Raw genomic sequence first — 26,992 nt, 5'->3', positions numbered from 1 at the left:
GTAAAATGTGACGGGCTCTGGGTTTGAAAACCACGGGGCTAGAAAATATTCTTGGCTCTAAAACTGAATAGAATGAACACAGCTGGAAGGGACACCCAGAGATCTTCTATCCCAACCCCGATTGAGAGAGACATGCCCAGGGCAAGATGAAAATCAGGGCGGTGATTCATTTGGCTTCCTTGAAAGCTTTTTTTTTTAACCATCTGAAGAGACGATACTGGCCAGAACAAATAAACTCTTTAGTGCCACCCATTCTGGCTGATCTAGAATGTTAACTAAGGCTGGTTGGATTTTGGATGGGAGACCACCAAGAGAAGCTGACGATTAGAGGTAGTCCCTGACTTATGACCACAATCCACTGCTAAGACAGACAATTCTTAAAGAGAGTTTTACCCCGTTTAACCACCCCGTTCAGTGAATCACCACAGTTGTTAAGTGAATCGTACAGTCATTAAGCAAATCTGGCTTCCTTCATTGACTTTGCTTGTCAGAAGCCAGGTGGGAAGGTCACAAATGGTGATCACATGACCCCTCTGGACACTGCAACCGTCATATATGCGAGTCGGTTGCCAAGCCCCCGAATTTTGAATGTGGCCATGGCAAATGCGGCAACGGTTGTGAATGTGAAAAACGGTCATAAGTCACTTGTTTCAGTGCTGTTGTAACTTCAAACAGTCACTAAAAGAATGACTACCTGTATTAGCTAGAAGGAATATTTCTATTTATGTGTGCCTGTTTTCCTTTATTAGTTTTTTTCAATCCTATTTCAACTGCTAGCTTCCCAGAGTTATGGATACGACACGGGCAGCCATATAAATTTAATTTCTGATTATATCCTGTCTTACTTATTTTTATAAATAATTCAAGGTGGTGAACATACAGAATACTCCTTCCTTCTCCTATATCCCCTGTAACAACAACGCCTGTGAGGGGCTCTGGCTGGGAGGGAAGGACTCACTTGAAGTCACCAGCCAGCTTTCCTGCCTAAGGTGGGACTAGAATTCAGTCTCCTGGTGATTGGACCAGTGTCACCCAGCTAGTTTTTATGCCTAAGGCAGGACTAGAACTCACTGTCTCCTGGTGAGTGGCCCAAAGTCACCCAGCTAGTTTTTATGCCTAAGGCAGGACTAGAACTCACTGTCTCCTGGTGATTGGCCCAAAGTCACCTAGCCAGCTTTCACGCCTAAGGTGGGACTAGAACTCAGGACGACCTGGTGACTGGCCCAAAGTCACCTAGCTGACTTTCCTGCCTAAGGCGGGACTAGAACTCACCGTCTCCTGGTGATTGGCCCAGAGTCACCCAACCAGCGTTTGTGCCTAAGGTGGGACTAGAACTCATTGTTTCCTGGCTTTTAGCCTGGTGTTAAAAGACCAAACTGGTTCTCTAATAATTTAGTTTAATAAATATATTAAATAAAAAAGTAAGAAAATCCAGAAGGGAGAAGCAACGGAAGACCCCTGCAGTCAAGAAAACAGAAGGGCCACTTTCACAAAATGCCTACGGATTGAACTCAAAAGGGACTTTATCTTTCCTTAAAAAATAAGGCAGAGCAGGAATAAAGTTCTCCCACCAACTATATCAAAATAACCAAGTAGGACTCCTGTTATTTCAGAATACTAAAAGTGCCTTCTTTTCGGCAATTTGCTAGGTGCATCAAAAATATATAGAGAACATTTAACTGGAACTTGAAAAGTAACAATCTTTCTCAACTTGATGCCATCCAGGAAGTGTGAACCACAATTTCCACCAGCCTATTAGCAACTTTTCTGGTTGTGGCTGTGCTTTTTTTTTTTTAATTGGCTGGGACGACAACTCTCTCTGAAGTAAAATCCAAAAGATTTCCTTGGAATAACCAGTTTTTAAAAAATTCTTTACTAGCTAGTGACCTGGCATTGCCCGGGTATTTATTTATTCTAATCCATACATTTGTCCTCAAAAATAATCCCAGACCTAACCTAATTTCTAATGTTGGATTTCCCCCCTTACTCGAGGGAGCCCCCTTGTGGAGTACTGTGAAGCTGTTACCACAACAATTCCACTGTGCTATACAGTAGAAGCCATTTTACGGCAGTACGGTAGAAACTATTTGGAAGGCACAACAGGCTGTATCTTAACAGAATACACACACCGAGGGGCCTTAGGGGTGTCTTATCCCCACAGTATTTGTTTCCAGAGAGTAAGTCATCTGTGTGCCAAGTTTGGTTGAAATTGCTAGGTGTTCCAGAATTATGCTAGCGCGCGCGCACACACACACACACACACACACATCACTTTCTTGTAACAGCAACTTATGAAATTTGGAGTGAAAAATCTGAAAATTTTATATAGCTCCGTGATTTGCCACAAACAGGGCAAGATCACTGAAGAGTACTGAAGTCGTGAGTCCAACTCAAAAACGTGGGTAAAGAAGAGCGGTCCTGGGTATTCATTAGCCATACTAGGTAACATCATCAGTGCTAGAAGGGAGAAGAAGCAGGAGGACAAGGACTGGAGGCTCCTTGGTGCTCTCTGAGTTTGTCTGTCTTCTTGCAGATATTTCATTACCCAAATATGTAACATCATCAGTGGGAAGAGGACGAGGACAACTGGGGGCTCCTTGGTACTTTCTGAGCTTGGTTGTCTTGCAGACATTTCATTAACCAAATATGTAACATCATCAGTGTTAGAAGGTGGGAAGGGGGGTTGCTCTCGGTATATACACCCTCTCTTTCTAGCACTGATGATGTCACCACGGCTGACTGGGGAATTGTGGGAGTTGAAGTCCACACATCTGGGAAGTTCCTGAGGTGGAGAAACACAGCTAAACCGTAAGGAAAATACGCAGCATCTATTCCAAGACTCTCGTGCTAAGCAGGCCCAGCAGGGTTTATTTTCCTTTCGCAGCCCAACTAAGCCTTCCTTGCCTTGTTAAAAAGAGAAAAAAAATCCAATTTAAAAAAAAACACCCTTTGTCTTTATTCTGCTTATCCAGCTGCTTGATCGGCCGTTCTGGCTTTGGAGAAATATTTAAGAAACGGAGCGGCTTCAGGTGCGGAGTGATTTCCACAGGTCTTTTACAAACAATCCGAGTTGGCAGCTGCCACGGCTGAAAGGAAAACCACCAAAGGGAGTTCATTTCAAAAACAAATAAATGGAAATGTGTGACTTGGTGCAGGGCAGCTGCTGAGCCTCTCAAAAAGGCTGGGCTTGATTTGAAGCACAAGGAGCAGTGTGGAATTAAGCGATAACTCGAGACGCGGGTGTCGAGACGTTGGCTCGGTCTAAAACCAGAGATCACAAAATACACGGATGGGAAAAGGGAAGGAGAACAGCTGGGGCAAAAGAAAGCCAAGACAGCTCCAGGAGTCACAGCCGCCATTGGACATCTGGAGCACCAGCTGGAAACCATGAGTCATGGTGGCGCAGTGGTTAGAATGCAGCATTGCAGGCTGATTCCGCCCCACTGCCAGCAGTTCGATCTGCATCGGCTCGAGGTTGACTCAGCCTTCCATCCTTCCGAGGTCGGTAAAATGAGGACCCAGATTGTTGTGGGTAATATGCGGAGTCTGTAAACTGCATAGAGAGGGTTATAAAGCCCTATATAAGTTCAAGTGCTATTGCCCTTCCTTCCTTCCTCTTTTCTTTCTTTCTTTCTTTCTTTCTTTCTTTCTTTCTTTCTTTCTTTCTTTCTTTCTTTCTTTCTTTCTTTCTTTCTCTTTCCTCCCTTCCTTCCTTCCTTTCTTCCCTCCCCCCCATGGTGGTGCAGTGATTAGAATACAGTATTACTGGCTGACTCTGCCCACTGCCAGCAGTTTGATACTGTCCAGTTGAAGGTTGACTCAGCCTTCCGACCTTCCGAGGTTGGTAAAATGAGGAACCAGATTGTTGGGGGTAATATGCTGACTCTGTGAACTGCTTAGAGAGGGCTGTAAAAGTACTATGAAGTGGTATATAGATCTAAGTGCTATTGCCCTTCCTTCCTTCCTTCCTTCCTTCCTTCCTTCTTCTTCTTTCTTTTTCTTTTTCCCTTTTTTCTTCCTTCTTCCTCCTTTTTCTTTTTTCTTCCTTTCTTCCTTTCTTTCTTCCTTCCTTCTTCCTTCCTTCTTTCCTCCTTTTCTTTCTTTCTTTCTTTCTTTCTTTCTTCTTTCTTTCCTCTTGCTTCCTTCCCTCTTCCTCTTTCTTTCTTTCTTTCTTTCTTTCTTTCTTTCTTTCTTTCTTTCTTTCTCTCTCTCTCCTTCCTTCCTTCCCTGTCTCCCTCCCATGGTGGTGCAGTGATTAGAATTCAATATTACAGGCTGACTCTGCCCACTGCCAGCAGTTCGAAACCCACCAGCTGAAGTTTGACTCATCTTCCCGTCCTTCTGAGGAGACATTTCACATCATCAAACAACCATTTCTGCCTATCCTGAATCCTTGGTAAAATTGGGGGAGCCAAGTCCAGTCTAAACATCTGGCTGACGGTGCAAAGAATCATAATAATCACCACTCAGCATTGACCAAAATCCCTATCGGTCAATTGCAAAAGGCGGCTTGACTGACTCAGAACAGCTTACATCCTGTGACGGTATCTGTAACGGCATCGAATATCCGCATCTGCCTATCCGAGGTCCTTGGGATGGACTCCAATGGAGGACAAAAATGCCATATCCAGTCTAAATATCTCCTGATTATAATAATTTATCAAACTTGTGTCTTTTTTAAAAAAAATCCAACACATTTCCTGCAGAAACTCCAGTATAATCCCACGAAAAAGGAAATCAAGAGGATTTTGAGCAATGTTGTCACTGAACCCTAGGCAGCCATCGGGGAGGACCCAGACAGGCAGATTCCTTTTTGTCAGGTACCGCATTTTTTGGAGTATAAGACACACCCTTTTCCCCCTAAAAGAGTGTGGAAATGTTGGTGCGTCTTATACACCGAATACAGCAATTTTTGCCTTCCCTCAGCCCCCAGCAGTCCTCTGCAGGCTTCAGCCGGGCTGGGGCAAGTCAAAAGTGCCCCCAAGGCAAAAATGGGGGGGGGGTTGGCCTTGCCCCAGCCCTGCAGAGTGCTGCTGGGGGCTCAGGGAAGGCAAAACCTTTTTTTTCTTACTTACCACTTCAAAATCCTGGTGCATCTTATACACCGGTGCGTCTTCTAGTCCAAAAAATATGGTAATGAGGTTTTAATAGCTGCCAGCTGATGTAAGGTTGTAGATTGTAACCTGTAAGCTGATGCAATGTAGACTGATGCAATGTGGTGTCTATATATATAGGTGGCCATTAGAGGGCGTTTCTCTCTCTCGTCATGTATCTCATTTCTCTCCTTGTGTCTGTAGCTGAATGGTAAGGGATTTATCTACCATGTGTATGCCTGTATATATGTATACATAAACCACTATTAATTGTATAAAGGCTCTGTGTGCTGTGTGCTCTGTTTTGCTACTGGGTTTATCTCAAAACAATAGTCCCACTGCCAAAACTCTGACACTTCTTCACCAGGAATCTGTCTAAATGCTCTTCTGAACAAATGCCTTGTCTTGGGGCAGTAAAGTTCAGAAACCTCAATTCAGAGCTGAAGAAACTTCTTGGATGAGAAGCGAAACGCCTTTAAAAAAAAACCCAGAAAGTCCAAGAGTTGGCTCTTGGAAAAAAAGCACCTTTGGGGCAACCAAGACTTGGATGACGGAGAATCTCCGTAGCCTCTGGGAACACAACATTTGTGGCCCACTAGAATTGGGGTCAATGAGCAATTCAGTCATAACATTGTGGCATTGCATTGGGAGCTGCTTCTGATGAGTCCCAAAGGTGCTTTTTTTCGAGAGCCAACTGGATTTTTCTGGATTTTCTTTGAAGACGTTTCGCTTCTCATCCAAAAAGCTTCTTCAGCTCCAACTGGATGGTGGGGAATGGAAGGATTTCTACTCCTTGCAGACAGCTGGTCGTTTGCATCCTTTTTATAGAGTCCTTGAGGCCATTTGGAGGTTTTATCTGTGTCCTCAGGGTCACCTGAGTGGGGCAAATGGGTGGGGAGCCTTCTCGGAACTGCTGAAAGGACTGTGTTGTAGACAGGATGTCGTCTCCTCCCCCCTGTGTTGAGAGAGAGCTGTTCATTTTGGATATACATGGCTTCTTTGACCCCTCTCTCAAACCTCCAAGAAGCCTCAGCGACTCTCTAAAAGGATGCAAATGACCAGCTGTCTGCAAGGAGTAGAAATCCTTCCCTTCCATTCCACTCCAGTCCTTCTCTTCACCAGACTGGCCATGCCCAGTTCTTGCAACCGTTCTTTCTTTGTTTTTGTCCCCAGGCCCTTAATCATCTTAGTTGCTCTTCTCTGCACTTTTTCCAAGGTCTCAGCATCTTTTTTGACTTTGCCACATCTTAAGGCAGTGGTGTCCAAACTTGGGAACTTTAAGACTTGTGGACTTCAACTCCCAGAATTCCCCAGCTGGCTGGGGAATTCTGGGAGTTGAAGTCCACAAGTCTTAAAGTTCCCAAGTTTGGACACCCCTGTCTTAAGGAATCCAGCGAAGCTAAAGAACATCACCAAGGACTCAGCTTCTTAAGATTATTTCCTCCTTATTTTTTTTTTAAAAAAGTTTGCCGATGAATATATCTGAAACTCCAAGATCACATCATCTGCGGAGATGTCAAAAGCCTAGGGGAGATGCTGAACAGGCCTTCAAATTTTGAGGGCAAAGCTACAATTCCTGTCATTTCTCTTCGCTTTGTCTTATCGATTGATTACGCAAACTAGTAGGAAAAAAAATGCCTAACTAGCAACATGACTAAGCTTCCGTATAGATAAGGTTTGGGTTTTGTAAGCACTTTCTCCTTAAATAGTACTTTTTTGACTCATGCAATTTCCGTTTCCTGTACTGATGTTAGGGGATATTTGGAATTTAGGTTTAAGTTGTGGGATCCTTCGTGGTCTCTGGGCTTGGTGGTTTGCAGATGTTTCATTACCCAAACTTGGTAAAAAGAGCAAAATAAGAGCAAGCCCTACTCCTTTCTAGCACTGATGATGTTACCTAGTTTGGTTATGAAGCAGCTGGAAGAAAACCACCAGGATCTGAGAGCACCAAGGACACCACAGACCTCCTCCTCTCCCCAAAGCACATTCTCTTCTAGCACTGATGACGTTACCTAGTTTGGTCATGAAATGCCACCAAGAAAACAACTGAACTCAGAGAGCAGCAAGGACCCCACAGTCCTCCTCCACCTCTCCACAAACCCCTCTCCCTTCTAGAACTGATGATATTCCCTAGTTGGGTCATGAAACGTCTTCAAGAAAACCAACCAAGATCAGAGAGGTGTTGTGGTCTGCCTACGGCCTGCAAAGCTGGCGGGAGAATCAGACAGTGAGGAGGTTGGGGAGGAACATGGGCCAGCCCTGGAGTCTGGGGAAGGCTTGGACGAGGGCTCTGCACTGGAGACAGAGAGGGGGCCAGGGCAATCTGGGAGTTATGCGCTGCCTCCGAAGCCTCCAGAGTCGGACATCAGTGAGGCAGAGGAACAGGGGGAGTATGCGCATGCGCAGAGCTGCCAGAAGGCAAGAACAGTTAAAGTCAAAAGGGATAAGTCGGGAGTAAGGCTTGGAGGTAATTCGCCCCTCCCATATGACATAAAGGAGGAGCAAAGACACCTTAGCCTTTGCGGGAAGCAACTTGGTTCAAGCTGGTCAGTTTAAATTCTAAAGCTCCGTTTTGACTCTTTGCTCCGTGTGGTCTTGCAAGCTAATTGCCAATTAGGTCTTTGGCAGCGTTTCAAGGGAGATAAAGGTGGGTGCTTATCAGCCTTATCCCGAAAGACTTTGGCAGACTTCTGTTGGACTCTTTACAAACTATTTGTGACTCTTTATGGGCTGTAAATGAACAAAATTCACAGCTTTTGAAATAAAAAGAGGGTTTTGGGGACTAAGCGTGTGCTTTTTACTGTATCAAGAAGCCTAGGTCAGAACAAGAGCACCAAGTATCCCACAGACCTCCTCCTCCTCCTCTCCACAAAGCCCATTCTCTTCTAGCACTGATGAGGTTACTTAGTTTGGTCATGAAAGATCTCCGAGAACACCCCTGAGCTCAGAGAGCACCAAGGACCCCACAGTTCTCCTCCTCTCCCTTCTAGCACTGATGTTATTCCCTGGTTGGTTTATGAAAGATCTGCACGAAAACCAACCACCAAGGACCCCACAGTCTTCCTCCTCCTCTCCACAAACCCCATTCTCTTCTAGCACTGCTGATGTTACCTAGTTTGGTCATGAAAGGCCTCCAACACAACCACCCAGCTCAGAGAGCACCGTGCATCTTTGTTTTCTGTATTATACAATCCCCTTCACCCCAGAGAACATTGCAAAGATGGAGAACCAAAATCCCCCCCCCCCGCAAAATACCCATTTTTGAGCCTCTGCAGACTACACTGTGGTGCTTCTAACATCTTGTTCCATGCAGTTGAACAGTTCTGCCCTTAAATATAACACGGGAACAGCTGCAGGAAACTGAGGAAGCTGTGTTCCCCTGAAGGAGGGCTTGCAAATTCTCAATTAAGTGTAACTTGCAGGGGAAGAGAAGATTGACGATGTTATAACCAATCTGTCAACGAAGGACAGTATACACACCAGAGAGCGGGAAGACCTGCCAAGACGATTCATATTAAGCTTCTTGTTTAACATGTCTGTGTAAATCAGTAAACTCAAAAATTTGGAAATTCTCGGATGGCTTGTGCTTCGAACCTTAACATCCACCACCGGGAGCCAAGGGCTGCATTGAGGGGGGGGGGGGGGGAAACTGTCTTTGACACTGCCGCATCAAACTTAAAACAAGAAATATTTCCCAGGAAAATCAACTTTTGGTTCAGGGGTGTGTGCAACTTCGGCCAACTTGAAGACACGTGGACTTCAACTCCCAGAATTCCCCAGCCAGCCATGCTTTCCTTGTAGATGTTGCATGCTGGCAGGGGGAATTCTGGGAGTTGAAGTCCACGGGCCTTCAAGTGGCCACATCTGGTCTAGACAAAGAGAGGTGTGCAGGGAAAAGATTGTTCTCAATTCTCTTCAACGACAACAACACAAGACCGGTTGAGGAACCAAAGGAGGCTTCCTGAGACAGAAAAGTATGGAGTTGGTGCTCTCACGTTTCATGACCCAACTAGGTAACATCATCAGTGAGAGAAGGGAGGGAGAGGGGAGGACTGTGGGGCCCTTCATGCTCTCTGAGCTTGATTGTTTTCTTACAGATGTTTCATGACCCAACTAGGTAACATCATCAGTGAGAGAAGGGAGGGAGAGGGGAGGACTGTGGGGCCCTTCATGCTCTCTGAGCTTGATTGTTTTCTTACAGATGTTTCATGACCCAACTAGGTAACATCATCAGTGAGAGAAGGGAGGGAGAGGGGAGGACTGTGGGGCCCTTCATGCTCTCTGAGCTTGATTGTTTTCTTGTAGACGTTTCATGACCCAACTAGGTAACATTATCAGTGCTAGAAGGAAGAGGGGAGGGGGAGGGGGACGAAGACAATTGTGGAGTCCTAGGTGCTTTCTGAGCTTGATCGTTTTCTTGTAGATGTTTCGTGACCCAACTAGGTAACATCATCAGGGCTAGAAGAGGGGAGGAGGAGGAGGGGAAGAAGAGGACAACGAGGGTGAGGTCCTTGGTGCTTTGTAAGCTTGATTGTTTTCTTGTAGACGCCGAAAGTGCACGGAATGCTGTTCCCTTCCCACCAGAGGGGTTCCCTATTTTGCATTTTTTACGTGCTTTCGAACTGCTAGGTTGGCAGAAGCTGGGACAAGTCACGGGAGCTCACTCCGTTATGGAGCGCTAGGGATTCGAACCACCGACCTTTCTGATCGACAAGCTCAGCGTCTTAGCCACTGAGCCACCGCATCCCTTCTTCAGGGGTTTAGCAGGATACAAATTCTGCTCCTGAACTCCTAGCTGTGACCCTTTTGAGAGCTGTTATGCCACGAAATTTCATTTTAGTGTATACCGATTGTTGTACATTTAAAGCGACAACAAAGTGAATTCTACGTTCTGAGCGATGCCAGTCCTAAGACTGGTTGCAAATCTGGCCAAGCAGAAAAACTGCATCCAATGGGGCAAGAGCCCTTGAGCTATAAATCCTCAGGTTGTCAAACAAATGAAAAAAAGAAAAAAAACCTCGCTTGGAATGTATTATTCCCATACATGATTTAAAAGAGAGGACTTGTATAAACTTTCAAACCCACACAGTCACTATGAGATCTCTCTCTCTCTCTCTAAAAAGAAAAGAAGGCATTAACAAGCTTAGCATGCTTATTTCACTCTTTTAAAGAGCTAAAAGGAAGATTAAGATTTCAACCTGAGCCTCACAATAAGCAATAATGTTTCTCAAAGTAGGTAACCTCCTGTACGATTCGGACGGGAGGGGGGGGGGAGCTTGAGGCCGTTTGTTAAAAAAATAATAATGCTGACGGGCACGGAGAATGAAGCCGTACACTAGTTTTACCCAGTACGACTAATTTTTGTGTTCCGCTGATTGATTGTTCTCACGGTCAGGAAATTCCTCCTTACTTCTGGGTTTGAATTCTCTTTCGCAAGCTTCCACCCAGTAGACCAGAATAGAGTCAGAAGGGATCTTGGAGGTCTTCTAGTCCAGCCCTCTGCTCAAGCAGGAGATCCTATATCCCTCTCCCCGCCCCCCCGTGCATGTGCTGCGACCCCCCCTCTCCCAGTGCCTCATTTTGGGCCTAGTAGGCTTTCCTGAAGCTTCCCGGGAACAAAAAAATGGGCTTGGGGGGGCACATGGCACCTCCTGAACCCCGTTTTGGGCCTGGTAGGCCTCCCTGCAATGATCCCCTGCCCTCCCCTGCATATGCAAGCACATCTCCTGCATGAATCCCGCCCCTCACGCGTGCACGGCAGAGACCCGAAAATCAGCTGGCTGGCAGAAGGCGTGTATGCATGCACAGTGCAGCTGAACTGGGGCAACGGCTCGCGAGCCCGTGGAGAGGGCTCTGCGTGCCACTTGTGGCACAGGCGCCACAGATTCACCATCACAGTCCTATATCATTTCAGACAGGCGGTTGTCCAGTCTTAAAAAAATCCCCGAGTGATGAAATTCCTCCTTAGTTCCAGGCTGCTTCTCTCCTTGACTAGTTTCCATCCGTTGCTTCTTGTTCTGCCTTCAGGGGGTTTGGGGAATAGGTTGACACCCCACCCCCTCTTCTCTGGGGCAGCCCATCCAATTGTCTCATTCAAAATGGATCAGGCCGGTCGCAGCGGTCTTTCCGTTTCTTGAGTTCCCACATAGTGTGGGAGGAGGAAGGGGAGAAGCTTGGAATGCAGACCGGACAAAACAACCTCCGAGCCCTTGAGAACCAAGGTCATCTTGTATTGTATTATCTCAACCGGTGCCGGCCAAAGACTGGAAGAAGCTGCAAAGGAGACGCCAGAACACCTAATTGGACAATGTGACCTGGGACAACGAGGGAGGGAATGATCTGTTCTTGAATTATAGTGAAAACGCAGGAAATAATCAGCGCTGGTTTTGTACTCAGGAAAGATCGCTCTGCGGTGAATCTGCCAGTGAAAATGATTCTGAGGGAGACCGGGCCCAGGCTGCCCCAAGCTCCATTTTAGGTAGCAGAGGGGCAGGCCGCCATTGTGGCCAAAGACAGAGCTCGGACTTGTCGCATGTGGCCCCTCCCAGCTCTGTTTTTGCTGGCAAAGGGCTGCAGGAGGTAATTGAGAGGAAAACGGAGCTCAGACTGCGCCCCCCCCTCCCCGGGTGTTGTTTTCACTTGCAGAGGGCTTGCAGGATGTTGTTGCGGCCGAAAACGGAGCTCCGACTGGTCACCTGTGTACCCCCCACCCCGGATCAGTTTTTGCTGGCAGAGGGCTGCAGGAGGCCATCGTGGCCGAAAACAAAGCTCAGACTGGCCGTGTGCACACACCCCCCAGCTCCGTTTTTGCTGGCAGAGGGCTGCAGGAGGAAAATGAGGCCAAAAACGGACCTCAGACTGGCCGCGTGTGCCCCCCCCGGGCTCTGTTTTCACTTGCAGAGGGCTGCAGGATGTTGTTGCGGCTGAAAACAGAGCTCGGACTGTTTGCGTGTGGGCTCCCCATCTCTGTTTTCACTGGCAGAGGGCTGCAGGAGGCTATTGTGGCCGAAAACGGAGCCTCGCCGAGTGATGTCAAGCTGGCCATGCCCACCTCGGCCATGCTCCCTCCCCCCTCCTCCCCCGAGGTCAAACACAGCCCTGATGCAGCCCTCAATGAAATCGAGATTGACACCCCTGTTCTACAGTCCCAACATTTTTTTTTATTTTTACACCTTCCTCGTTTTGCTCTCCACCATCTTTCTAGGATCTCATTAAAACAAGGGCACTTCCGTGAAAGGCCGGGCCAAAACGAAAGCACCTTCCGCGTGTTTCCCCCATCCTTCTTCTTTGACACATCCGTCATCCCGCACACCTCCTTGGGTTCAAAGATCCCTCACTCACCTTTGGGCAGAGAACCTCGGTCTGCTGGATCATGATCAGAGCTGATGCAATCAGAGCCCCCTGACGCACGTAGTTGACAGGGTCGTTAGTCATCGGTTCCAACAAATTAATTGCTTCCTATCGGGTGGAGAGAGAGAAAAAAGGAGAGGAATATTAACTTTATTTCTCTTTCAAGCGCCGGGCTTTCATCAGGATGATCCGATTAGGATTTTCAAGCAGGGCATGGTAGGGAGCAGCTGATGAGAGGGGCGCCCGAAAGGGCAATCGCGCGATAGGCGCTCCGAAGATCAAACATTTTAATTTCTTTTTTTTGGGGGGGGGGAGGAAACGAGGCTGGAACTAGTATGAAGCAAGCAATTTGTTTCAGGTGAGAAAAACGTTTTTTGTTTTTTTTTAAATGCTGCTGCTCTTAAGGCTATTTCTGAGAAAGGCCTTCCGTCACCGGTCCTCAATCTTTCCGGGAAGGGTCTTCTTAATTAAACTGTTAACGAAGGGGAGAGATGGTTTTGGTACAGTGGTGAATGCACCAGATTAGAAAGCAGGAGACGGAGAGTTCTAGTCCCTCCTTAGGCGGGAAAGCCAGCTAGGGGACTTTGGGCCAATCGCTGGGAGATGGTGAGTTATAGTCCCACCTAGCTGGGTGACTTGGGCCAATCACCAGGAGACTGAGAGTTCTAGTCTGCCTTAGGCAGGAAAGCCAGCTAGGTGACTTTGGGACAATCACTGGGAGATGGTGAGTTGTAGCTCCATCGTAAGCAGGAGACTGAGAGTTCTAGTCCTGACTCTGGCAGGAAAGCCAGCTAGTTGACTTTGGGACAATTGCTGGGAGATGGTGCTTTTAGTCCCACCTAGCTGGGTGACTTTGGGCCAATCACTGGGAGATGGTGAGTTGTAGCTCCATCTTAGGCAGGAAAGCCAGCTGGGTGATTTGGGCCAATCACCAGGAGACTGGGAGTTCTATTACCACCTTAGGCAGGAGACTGTGAGTTATAGTCCTGCCTTAGGCAGGAAAGCCAGCTGGGTGACTTTGGGCCAGTCCCACTCTCTCAACCTAATCCACCTCACAGGGTTGTTGTTGTGGGGAAAAATAGGAGTAGGAAACAATATTAGGTATGTTTGCGACGTCGAGTTATTTAGAAAAATAGTAAATGTAGCTTCATCCATCTTCAAAGTTGATAAACACTGGTCTTGGGCAGCCGAATGAACTCATAGGTTAAGTAAAGCGCAAACAAACGCCACGGATAGATCAAAGCCTTTTTATGGCTTACTTTCCCCCTACCTGAGCTCTCCAACACTTTCGTTCTCATTATACAAAATTACCTTTTATAAGCGGGGCTGCATTGGTGTGCATTTAGAGGTCCTGACCCAAACTCTTTTGACCTTGTGTGAACTCATAACTATTTGTAGAGGAAGGAGGGGGACGGGAGTCCCTCTTGAGTCCAACTAAAACCTTAACATGATTTCCAGTCCTTCAAGTTCTAACGTATTAACTCAGCCTTGGCTATATGTTGATGTAAGAAGACCCACTGACATAAACACGAGCTCAAGCTCTTTTATTTCAGAAATAAACAATAAAAGTGCAAAACTCCAGCCAGGCAGGTTGCTATCCCGACTGCATAAAGTTACCGAGAGACAAAGCAGACTCGAGAGGAAACCATTGCCCCGTTTATGTCCAGTAAAGGAAAATATCGAGACGGGAAATCAATATAGTTTCTGTACTTTCTCGAGAGACTGCTTCCCCCAAAGAGGAATGTCCAAAAGCTGAAGATTTTCAAGAAACAGTCAAGCCAAAGAATGTGTCTCTTGGATAAATAAAAAATAGTTCTTGCATAAGCAGAGATCGGTAACCACAAGATAATCCAAGAAAATGACCGTGAACAAACTTTAGAACAGTATCTCTCACTTTTAAGCAACTTTAAGGGGTGTGCAGAGCACATCACGAGAAAGGCGGGGCAAGACGAATCACAAATTGGAATTAAGATTGCCGGGAGAAATATCAACAAACCTCAGATTTGCAGAGGACACCACTCGAATGGCAGAAAGTGAAGAGGAACTAAAGAGCCTCTTGATGTGGGTGAAAAGGAGAGTGCAAAAGTTGGCTTGAAACTCAACATTAAGAAAACTAAGATCATGGCATCCGCCCCTCTCAATTCCTGGCAAATAGATGGGGAAGAAATGGAGGGAGTGACCGATTTTATTTTCCTGGGCTGCAAGATCACCGCAGATGGAGACATGCAGGCAAGAAATTAAAAGACGCTTGCTCCTGGGGAGGAAAGCCATGGCAAATCTAGAGACATCACCCTGCCAACAAAAGTGCGCAAAGTCAAGGCTGTGGTTTTCTGGCTGTGAAGGTTGGACCATAAGGAAGGCTGAGGGCCAAAGAATGGAGGCCTTTGAACTCTGGTGCTGGAGGAGACTCCTGCATTGAGTCCCTTGGACTGCAAGGCCATCCAACCGGTCAGTCCTAGAGGAGGTCAACCCCGGCTGCTCTTTAGAAGGCCAGATCCTGAAGAGGAGACTCAAAAGACTTTGGACACCTAAGGAGAAGGAAGAAGGACTTCCTGGAGAGGAGCCTCATGCTGGGAACGATGGAGGGCAAAAGAAGAAGAAGGGGACGGCAGAGAAGGAGGGGGCTGGATGGAGTCATCGAAGCAGTTGGTGTGAGTATAAATGGACTCCAGAGGATGGGAGAGGACAGGAAGGCCTGGAGGAATGTGGTCCATGGGGTTACGATGGATCGGATACGACTTCGCAACTAACAACAAGAGATGTGGACTTCAAGTCCCAGAATTCCCCAGCCAGCATGCACTAGAATTATCATTTCTTTGAAATGCATCCAATGGAGTTTGTCAGAGCTGTGCCAAAAATACTAAACAAATATAACTTCGGCTTACAAAGGCCAACTTGGGTGTGCAGGTAGTCCTCAACGTATGACCACAATCGAGCCCAAAATGTTTGTCACTAAGTAAGACATTTGTTGTGTGAGTTTTGCCCCATCTTATGACCTTTCTTGCCACAATTGTTAAGTGAATCACTGCAGAGGTTAAGTTAATAAGACTAGGTCATGTGACCACAGGACACCGCGAAGAGGGAGTCAAGCTATTCTCCAAGGCACCTGAGGGCAGAACAAGAAGCAATGGGTGGAAACTAATCAAGGAGAGAAGCAACTTAGAACTGAGGAGAAATTTCCTGACAGTTAGAACAATTAATCAGTGGAACAGAAGTTGCTTCCAGAAGTTGTGAATGCCCCAACACTGGAAGTCTTTAAGAAGATGTTGGATAGCCATTTGTCTGAAATGGGTATATGGTTTCCTGCCTGGGCAGGGGGTTGGACTAGAAGACCTCCGAGGTCCCTTCCAACTCTGCTATTGTATTGTATTGTATTGTATTGTATTGAATCGTCATAAATATAAGTCAGCTGCCAAGCATCTTAATTTTGATCATGTGACCATGGGAATGCTGCAATGGTCATAAGTGTGACAAACGGTCATGTCACTTTATTCAGTTCCGTTGTAACTTTGAACGGTCACTTAACTAACTGTTGTAAGTCAAGGACTACCTGTACATCTGTCCATGTCCAAGACTTTTATAAAACACATCAAGAAATTGCAGCTTCCTGCAAAAACACCAGTGGAACTTCAAAAAACTGCACTGCTCGGAACATTGCATATTTTTAAAAGGTACTTGGTTGATACCTACAATGCTGGCAGCAACCCGTTATCAACCATTAGCACCAGTCAATGGTATTTGTGATGCATTTTTAAATGTTCAGTTGACTGAGTTTCAAATTTAATGAATAAAGTAAATTAATATTATTGCTGTTGTTATTATTGTTGTTATTATTATTATTACCGCTGTTCCTGGAGATGCCAGAGTTGAAGAAAAAGAACTAGAAAAAATCACGAAATATCGCGACCTGGCCATCAAAACTACACGGCTATGGATGAAGCATGTAACACCCATTGTCATCGGGGCACTTGGCACCATGTCCAAGAATTTTACAAGATACATCCATAAATTGCAGCTTCCTGCAATAATACCAGTGGAACAGCAAAAAACTGCGCTACCCGGAACCCCTTATATTTTAAGAAGGTCCTTGGCTCATCCCTGGGACGCTGGCAGCAAACCATATCCACCATTAGCACTAGTCACTGGTATTTGTGATGCATTTCTGAATATTCAGTTGACTGAGTTTCATGTTTAATGAATAAAGTAAATAATAATAATAATTGTCAATATTTGTGATACATTTTTAAATGTTCAGTTTACTGAGTTTCATGTTTAATAAAGTATAATAATATACATTAATAATAATCGTGATACATTTTTAAATATTCAGTTGACTTGAGTTTCATGTTTAATGAATAAAAGTTTATAATAATAAATAAATACATCTTGTGCCAGCTGCTTTCATTAATCCAGCTTTTCTCTCTCCCTGCAGATGTTCCCTCCCATCGTCCCCAAGGAGATGATGGTTTATGGTGCAGGATTTCAAGCTGACATCCATGCCCTCAGCAAGGGGTGCTGGAGTTTGATTCCTTGGGCCAGTCACTTTCTCTCAGCCCTAGGAAGTAGGCAATGGCAAAGGACTTCCAAAATCTTGAAAGAAAACGGCAGGGTCTTATCCAGGCAGTTGCCAGGAGTAAATACTGACTCAAAGGCACCCTCCAAAAGAAATAACAATAATAATTTTCAATTTAGAAATGTTTTTTTAGGAGGTATTTTGTAAAAACGGCCACAATTATATATAATCACTGAGAGAGAGAGAGAGAGAGAGACAGAGACAGAGGGAAAGAGAGAGAGGGAAAGAGGGGGTGGGAGAGAGAGGGAGAAAGAGAGAGAGGGAGAGAGAGGGAGAAAGAGAGAGAGGGAGAGGGAGAGAGAGAGGAAAAGGGGGGGGGAAGAGTCGGAGCCTGGGCCGTCCATCAGCACCCAGATGGAGAGTCAACAGCCCCCAGGTCTGGAGGTGTCTTATGAGGAAGAGGAGGAACAGCTGAGTCTAGTGCCTGACACACTGAAGTGCCTGAAGGCAGAGGAGAGGAGACCAGTGGAAATCTATGGGCCGGTCCTTGGGAAGGAAGACCCACCGCTGCTAGCGAAGCCCCACCCTAGGGATAAAAGGCAGTGGACGGAGATGAATAGATGTGGCAGACCATTATCCCAGTCGGCCAGATTTGTTAGCCCGCAAGATAAAACTGTTTGCCGCGGCTGCCGGCATTCAATACAATACAATACAATAGTAGAGTTGGAAGGGACCTCGGAGGCCTTCTAGTCCAACCCCCTGCCTAGCCAGGAAACCCTATACCGTTTCAGACAAATGGCTATCCAACATCTTCTTAAAGACTTCCAGTGTTGGGGCATTCACAACTTCTGGAGGCAAGCTGTTCCACTGATTAATTGTTCTAACTGTCAGGAAATTTCTCCTCAGTTCTAAGTTGCTTCTTTCCTTGATTAGTTTCCACCCATTGCTTCTTGTTTTACCCTCAGGTGCCTTGGAAAATAGTTTGACCTTCCTAATCAAGGAATCTTTTGAGTTCACGTCAGAGGGTTTGTCATATTTGGGGAGAAGGGTCAGAACAGTGACATTGGGCCAATCACCAGATGACGGTGAGTTCTAGTTGCCTTTAGCCATGAAAGCTGGTTCAGTGACTTTGGGCCAATTAGCAGCAGAAGGTGAGTTGGAGTCCCGCCTTAGGCAGGAAAGCCAGCTCGGTGTCTTTGAGCCAATCGCCAGGAGACTGTGAATTCTAGTTCCGCCTTAGCCATGAAAGCCAACTGGTGGCCTTGGGCCAGACCTTCTCTCTCTCTGCCCAACCCAGAGGGTTGTTGGATAAATACAAGGAGGAAGGTGTACTGGATATGCTTGCCGCTGTCAACTCATAAAGCAGGGGTGTCCAAACTTGGGAACTTTAAGACTTGTGGACTTCAACTCCCAGAATTCCCCAGCCAGCCATGCTGGCTGGGGAATTCTGGGAGTTGAAGTCCACAAGTCTTAAAGTTCCCAAGTTTGGACACCCCTGTCATAAAGCATTTGTATGCCTTTTATCAAGTTGGCATAGTGAGGAAAGGGGGGGGAACGCATTCCGCGCACGCCTTCGGCTAGAGTGGGATCTCAGATTACTACAGCAGGCTTGTGAGGTGTGCACCTCGTAGGAGAATGTGATTCATGACACAGACTGAAGGGAGGGAAGAAACAGGGTCAAAGTTCAGCCATAATTCAAATGAGGTTTAGATCTGGCTGCAATGGGGTATTGCCGAAATGATGTTCCTAATAACTGACTGGATTTCTTCTGAATCTTGGCTCGAGGCTCATGAATTAAGGAGGGCATCTTTCGGAAACCTGACAGCCCCCTTGTGTTATTTGTAAAAATAAGAAAACTTGTGATACAAACAAACAAAATAAATACTCCAATTCTTGGAACTTTAGTGGAAAAGACAAGAATTGCAGTTTGGCTGCACCTGGCCTTACCTTGTTTCCTGTCCCAGCGCAGCAGATCCCCAAAGCCATCGCTGCTCCGTAGCGGACATGCGGGTTGTAACTTTCGGACAACAAGGAAACAACACTTGGACATTGTTCAGGAGTCCTAAACAGGAAAAAGGAAGAGCATAATGAAGGTTTTTATTACTGAAGAAAACACAAAGGAACGTTCTTTACAAGCTGAAAAGACTGTATCTTTATAAACATGGTATCTTTATATACAATCCTGGGTGGTATAAACAGAGGCATAGAATCAAGATCTCGTGAAATATTAGTGCCACTTTACAAAACCCTGGTACCCCCACACCTGGAATACTACAACCAATTTTGGTCACATTACAAAAAAGATGTTCAGACTTTGGAAAAAGTACAGAGAAAAGTGTTCTGCCTCCTCCAGCAGAGCTGGCAGCAGATTCGGACAGTGAGGAGGTTGGGGAGGAAGATGGGCCAGTCCTGGAGTCTGGGGAAGGCTCGGAGGAGGGCTCTGTGTCGGAGGCAGAGAGGGGGCCAGGGCCGTATGCCAGTTATCAGCTGCCTTCGGAGTCAGACATCAGTGGGGCAGAAGAACAGCTGGAGCCTGTTCCCAGTGTGCGCATGCGCAGAGTTGCCAAACGAAGGGAACAGCTAAAGAACAGGGGTCGACTTGGGAGTAAGAAGAGACACTAGACCTATGATGGCAAACTTGTGGAAGGCGTGTCATAGGTGGCACAAAGAGCCATTTGTTAGGGCACGAGAGGCATTGCCCTGTCAGCTCTAGTGTGCATGCGCATGCTGGCCAGCTGACTTTGGCCTTCTTTTAAGGCAGTTTTTCGCCCTCCGGAGGCTTCCCTGAAGTCTCTGGAGGCCGAAAACCTGCCCTACGAGCAAACCGGAAGTCCGTTCCCAAACTTCTGATTTGCCCGTAGGGCCAGTTTTTCATGCTCCGGAGGCTTCAGGGAAGCTCCTGAAGCCTCTGGAGGGCCTCCAAGGAGGGGGAGGCTGTTTTCGCCCTCCCCAGGCTCCTATAAAGCCTCTGGAACCTGTGGAGGGAGAAAAAAGTGTGCCAAAAGCGGGAGAGGGAGCGATGGTTGTGCGTGCACGCCTGCAAGGGGGAGCCCACGCACGCGTAATGGGGTCACGCACATAGCATTATGGGTTTGGGCATACCTGCACAACCCTGCGCTCCCCCCGCTTTTGGCACGCGATCCAAAAAAGGTTAGCCATCCATGTACTAGACTGTTACTTATCTTGAAATGTTATATAGGTTCTCGTGCTTCAGGAGGGGGTTGGACTAGAAGACCTCCAAGGTCCCTTCCAGCTCTATTCTATTCTGGATATATTCTGGAAAAGGCCGGATAAAATACTCTCCCCCCCCTCCCCCCAAAAAACCAACTCAAAACCAAAGGACACCCACGAAGCTTGGCTCTTTCTGCTCTCTCTTTGAGAAGGAACTCAGAGTAGGAATGTAAATAAGGAGGGGAAGAGGGCAGAGTTGACAAGCTGGGATGGTTTTTTTTTTTACTGAAGGCAGCTCAGGTATGAAGGCTATAAACGCCGCCCCGCGCAAAGCCATTTGTCACCTTGTTCTCAAACAAAGCTCAAAAGTTGGCAAAAAGAGAGAGAGAGAAACCTGCTATAAACACGCGAGGAGGTGACAAGGCCTTGAATAAATGAACCCGAAAGTTAAAGGAGAAACGTATGTTTTAAGGCCCACATGCCAACACATTGGTACTGCCCTGGGCATCGGTTCAAATCGCAGATTCCTAGGAAAAAAGATGAACAGTCAAATTTTTACACTGTTTTTGTTTTCTCCCTGAAGACAAGATTCTCATCCATCAGAATCGGTATCTGCTCACGATTAAAATTAATATACTGCCAAGGCTACTGTACGTATTCCAGACAATCCCATTAAAATTGGAAAAGAAACATTTTGAAGAACTGAATAATACATAAATATATTTGGCAAGGGGGAAAAAGCAAGAATTGGTCTGAAAATGATGCAAGATATAAGAAATAGAAGAGACTTTGGACTACCAAACTGGGAATTGTAGTGTGTGTGTGTGTGTGTGTAAATACATACCTATTTCCCTGGCTTAGCTGATAAAGGAGGAGAGCCTGTGGCTTAGTGCCTAACATCTGCCTAATATGTAATACAGCCCAGGTTCAAATCCCAGTAAGGGTATGGCTAACTGATGAGAGCTAAATAGCTTGAAATAGATCTATACTAGTCTCCCTTTATTTATTTATCAGCACAAATACCACACACACACACACACACACATATATATATACACATACATACATACATACACACACACACACACATATATATACACATACATATATACATATATAATTTTTGCCAATAAATAAATGGAGACTAGTATAGATCTATTTCAAGCTATTTAGCTCTCATCAGCTAGCCATACCCTTACTGGGATTTGAACTTGGGCTATTTTACGTGTTAGGCAGTTATAATAATCTCTAAGACGCAAGCTCTCCTCCCTTATCATATATATAGCTGGATGCCTGTGCTTCACGATGAAACCATCAGGAAAAATTGGCTCACTGGTGGTCGGTGATGGAAACACATAAGGAAATATTGCTCCCATCACCTTCAGTCCGGAAGCAGTTCCATAAGTGGAAGACGTAGACATTTTGGTGAGGTACCAAAGTTCAGTACTGTAAGGAGCCCCAGACCTCCTGAGTGAAGGAGTGGAACACCTGCCAGTTTGAACTGAGGTAACGGAATGTGATGCAATTGGTGGTTGGAACAGAGTTCTTTTCAGGTGGGGAGGGAGAGTAGAATGTCGAACTCCTTAGCATATGTATATGTATATGTAAATGTATTTGTGTTACAACCCCTGGTATGCCCAAATATGGGAGGGAACTCACTACTCCCCCTTTCTGTCCTTTGGCTCATTACATATGCGTGCATGCATGCATATGTGTGTGTGTGTGTGTGTGTGTGTGTGTGTGTGTGTGTGTATTTACACACGGGAATATATATATATATATATACTGGTTTTGTTGTATTTGGGTCTTTTCCCGTGTAAGATTGAAATTGTCTTTGCAACGTTTCGGCAAGATCTCACCTGCCATCTTCGGGCTTGGGCTTAAAATGGGAACGGAGCTGCCGTCGTTCTGTAAATCTTGGTGGGAGGGGATGGGGTGCTGGCTTTGTTTCAGTAAGTGGAATGATTGGTTGTGTGGTTGTATCATGATTGGTAGATTGGTGCTGATTGGTGCTGGCTGTGTGTGCATTGTTGTTTTGTATTGTAACAGCTTGGGTGATGGGTGGTGTTCGTTTGTTGGCTAGGGCTGGTTTCCAGATGTTTGGTAAGCGGGAGGTATCATCACGTTTATTCATGTTGTGGGGGTGTTTCTCTATTTCGATGGCTTCCATAATTATTCTCTTGTTGAGGTGTTCTGTTTTGGAGATTAACCTGGCTCCTTCAAAGTTGATTTCATGTCCTTTTGTGACCTCCTGACAAGCAAAGTCAGAATGGGGAAGCCGTATTCATTTCACAATGATGTTACTAACTTAACAACTGCAGCCATTTGCTTAGCAACCGTAGCAAAGAATGGTCGTAAAATGGGGCAAAACTCCCACTTGACAAATGTTTCACGTAGTGACAGAGGTTTTGGGCTCCATTGTGGTTGTAAGTTGAGGGCCCCTATATATATGATCCATTTGATTTGGAGCGACAGGTTGTTGAGTTGCGTCCGGGATCACATTGGAAAGGGCAACGAAGAAAAATAAAGGATTTTGGGATATTTTAATGGTAGAAGTAGGGAATATATAAAGTAATCTCTCTTGGGGTTTTTTCCTTCATGCATTCCATATTATGCCTGTAATTAATTTGTCTAAATGGATGGCTGGTCTGGTACTCACACGGTGCTAGGCCACACACAATGTCTCCAGCACAGGGTGATGGATGGAACTCACACCTCTATGGCTTATTTAACAAACCATTATGAAAATTGTGCTTTACACATTTCTTCCTCTAAAGTTCAGGGAAGCTGTTCAGGGAAGTGCAAGAAAACGGCTTGTGTTGAAATCAAAAGAGCCCCCCTCTGAGAAGTATGAACAATAAACATCAATCAATCTATCTATCTATCATCTATCTATCTATTTTCTGTCTGTCTGTCTATCTATCTCATCTATGGTGTTTGTGTGTGTGTGTGTGTGTGTGTGTGTGTGTGTGTGTGTGTTCCAGCATAACTCTGGAACGCCTCCAGCAATTTCAATCAAACTTGTTACACAGATGACTTACTCTCTGGAAACAAATACTGTTGGGGTAAGACACCCCTAACACCCCTCAGGTTTGTGTGTGTGTGTGTGTGTGTTTCTGTTAAGATACAGCCTGTTGTGCCTGAAAATGGCTTCTACTGTACTGCCGTAAAATGGCTTCTATTGTACAGTGCAGTGGAATTGCCATGGTAACCGCTTCACAGTACTCCACAAGGGGGCTTCCCCCCCCCCCCAATGAATAAATACCCAGATAACACCGGGTTATCAGCTGGTAAATAAATAAAAATACATCAATAAAATCAAAAATAAATAAATAAAAATGCATCAATAAAATCAAAAGATTCTTTCCCTGGACAAGATTTTAGAACCAAATGGCGTTGACAACAAAATTGTTTCAAGACATATGTTATACTCTTGTGTTATTCTTCGGGAGTTAATATAGGTGGTCATTGACTTACAATCAAAATTGAGGCCAACGTTTCTGTTGCTAAGTGAGACATTTGTGGAGGGTGATTGGCCCAATTTTATGAACTTTCTTGCCACCGTTGTTAAATGAATCACTGCAGCTGTTAAGTAAGTAACCTGATTGTTAAGTGAACCCAGCTTCCCCATTGACCTGGCTTGTCGGAAGATCGCAAAGTGGGATCACGTGACCCCAGGCCACTGCAACCGTCGTGAGTCAGTTGTCAAGAGTCTGAATGCAAATCACGTAACCATGGGGATTCGGCAATGGTCGTAAGTGTGAAAAACGGACATAAGTCACTTTTTTCCAAAGCCACTGAAACAACAGTTGTAAGTCTCAAAGTGCCATGATATGATCAAAGGGAAAAATTATGTTTGAAGCTAGTTTACAACTTCAATGAGAAAAGCAGCCACATTTTATAATAAATCAATATAAAAGCGCATAGGGAAGGGAAACGGAACTATAAAGGAAAGTGTTTATAAAACAAGGAAAGAGGGAGGGAAATCTTAGGGAAGAAACTTTAAGTGATAGTCCTAGTGGACAGTCACTTAAATATGAGCCAACTGTGTGCAGCAGCTGCCAAAAAAGCCAACACAGTCCTAGGCTGCATCAACAGAGGGAGAGAATCAAGATCACGTGAAGTGTTAATACCACTTTATAATCCCTTGGTAAGGCCACACTTGGAATACGGCATTCAGTTCTGGTCACCACGATGTAAAAAAGATGTGGAGACTCTAGAAAGAGTGCAGAGAAGAGCAACAAAGAGGATTAGGGGACTGGAGGCTAAAACATATGAAGAACGGTTGCAGGAACTGGGTATGTCTAGTTTAATGAAAAGAAGGACTAGGGGAGACATGATAGCAGTCTTCCAATATCTCAGGGGTTGCCCCAAAGAAGAGGGAGTCAAGCTATTCTCCAAGGCACCTGAGGGTAGAACAAGAAGCAATGGGTGGAAACTAATCAAGGAGAGAAGCAACTTAGAACTAAGGAGGAATTTCATGATAGTTCAAAGTTCAAACAATTAATCAGTGGAACAACTTGTTTCCAGAAGTTGTGAATGCTCCAACGCTGGAAGCTTTTAAGAAGAGATTGGACAACCATTTATCTGCAACAATATAGGGTTTCCTGCCTGAGCAGGGGGTTGGACAAGGTCCCTGCCAACTCTGTTCTTCTGTTAAATATCAAGACTGGCTTTGGTTGTTAAATATTAACCGTCCAACTTCCTCAGCACATCAGCCATATGTTGCAATGAATCTGACATGTGAGAAATTTTCTTTATTGTGATTTCAGCTCAAGAACATATGTGCAAACAGACAACCCATAATTTTTTATTTGTTTTTTGCTATGCAGCCATGCACCCGTTCAGCTATTCAATGTGCCCCAAGGTCCACAATTCTCCAGCTGATTACAAGCCCGTTTAAACACTGCACTTTTATTTTTTTAAAAAAGACAAATATCTGGAGGAGAAATTTATCTCCCAGATTCCCCCAAAGTCTGCTTAAAACTGGAGTTCAACAGGTAATTTAATGGAAGCATAGCCTGTTCCGTTTTGGTACCAGAAGCAGCGAGCCCAACCTAAAAAAAAAAAGAATGGAAATACAAGACTAGTCTTCCTACACCAGGGGTGTCCAAACTTGGGAACTTTTAAGACTTGTGTACTTCAACTCCCAGAATTCCCCAGCCAGCCATGCTGGCTGGGGAATTCTGGGAGTTGAAGTCCACAAGTCTTAAAGTTCCCAAGTTTGGACACCCCTGTCCTACACAGATTAAGACGCTGAGCTTGTCGATCAGAAAAGTCGGTGGTTCGAATCCCTAGCGCTGCGTAACGGAGGGAGCTCCCGTAACCTGTCCCAGCTTCTCGCCAACCTAGCAGTTGGAAAGCATGTAAAAAATGCAAGTAGAAAAATAGGGACCATCTCTGGTGGGAAGGGAACAGCGTTCCGTGCGCTTTTGGCATTGAGTCATGCCGGCCACATGACCACGGAGACGTCTTCGGACAGCGCTGCCTCTCCGGCTTTGAAACGGAGTTGAGCACCGCCCCCTAGAGTCGGGAACGACTGGCACACTTGTGCGAGGGGAACCTTTATCTTACACAGACTGATACAAATTAGAATATAAATGTGACTGGATGCAGGAGCACAATATTCCGACGCAACAGCAAACGATGCATTTAGTAATTAGGGAGGAACTACAAGTAGTTCTTGACTTACAATATTTCATTTAGTAACCGTTCGGAGTTACAGCAGCACTGGAAAAAAGGGACTTATGACCATTCTTCGCGCTATTGAACCGTTTGCTGCATCCCCAAATTCGGACGTTGGGCAACTGACTCGTATTTACGACGGCTGCAGTGTCTCAGGGTCACGTCATCCCCTTCTGGCAAGCAAAGTCGATGGAGAAGCCAGATTCACTTAACCAGGGTGGCAAGGAATGACAGCAAAACTCTCTTCTCACTTGGCCACGACTGCTTATATCAGGGGTGTCCAAACTTGGCAACTTTAAGACTTGTGGACTTTAACTCCCAGAATTCCCCAGCCAGCAGAGCTGGTTGAAGTCCACAAGTCTTAAAGTTGCCAAGTTTGGACACCCCTGGCTTATATCTACTTCAAATGCGAAGGCAAATCAAGCGAAGTCGCATTCTTTTTATTCTTCCCTTCAGAGAAGCCCCCACCTTTTGCCCTGTGAGAGTAACAACATTTTAAGGCAGAGGAGAAAGTGGTATTGCCAGCATGGGTGAAAACTAAAGCACACAACGGAGCCTGGTGATTTGATTTAATTTTGCACTCCTGTCTCCTGCCTTTACCCAAAGTAGCTGTTTTTCAGAGGCACGGATTAGAAATTTGCCAAACAAAATGCAAACGCTCCACAAAGATCCCTGCTTTAATTATTCCGTTCCTCCTTCAACATTGAAATGTTATTATAATCCTTCATTTAAGGCTCCCGCTGTTTTTTTGCTCCCTGGGATTCACTTCCCGCTGACTTCTCTGAAACATGTTGATCTTTACCTATTGATTGGCCTCGTTTCTTTCTTTCCCGGCATGAGACACGGCTAATTTTGAGGAAGGATGCTCACATTTGCCTATTCTCATCGGCATTATGGAAGTCCACGTTAGGTGAGGTCTTTGGTGGTCTCTTGAGTTTGGTTCTTTCCCTGCAGATGTTTTGTTACCCAACTAGGGAACACAGCAAAAGGGGGGAGGGGGAGGGGGAGGGGGAGGACAGCAACAACTTTGGGGTCCTTGGCCTTCTCTGAATCTGGTTGTTTTCTTGCAGACATTTCATTACCCAACTAGGAAACATAATCAATACAATACAATACAATACAATACAATACAATACAATACAATACAATACAATAGTAGAGTTGGAAGGGACCTTGGAGG

General features: G+C 45.5%; 1 protein-coding gene across 1 annotated transcript in view; it reads right to left on the bottom strand.

The window, feature by feature from the left end:
- The window catches only part of PSMD1 (proteasome 26S subunit, non-ATPase 1), a 143,195-nt gene that overhangs the window by 33,133 nt on the left and 83,070 nt on the right, over positions 1 to 26,992 (bottom strand). Inside the window, exons 17-18 of the mRNA XM_081956037.1 lie at positions 18,904 to 19,018; positions 12,435 to 12,551 (exon numbers count right to left, since the gene is read on the bottom strand). Coding sequence (XP_081812163.1) covers positions 12,435 to 12,551; positions 18,904 to 19,018 — 232 coding nt within the window. The remainder of the gene's footprint in view (positions 1 to 12,434; positions 12,552 to 18,903; positions 19,019 to 26,992) is intronic.

The sequence above is a fragment of the Natrix helvetica genome, assembly GCF_964273705.1.
Source record: "Natrix helvetica genome assembly, chromosome: 5".
NCBI classification, from domain to species: Eukaryota; Metazoa; Chordata; class Lepidosauria; order Squamata; family Natricidae; genus Natrix; species Natrix helvetica.
This window is presented reverse-complemented; position numbering and strand designations above follow the sequence as displayed.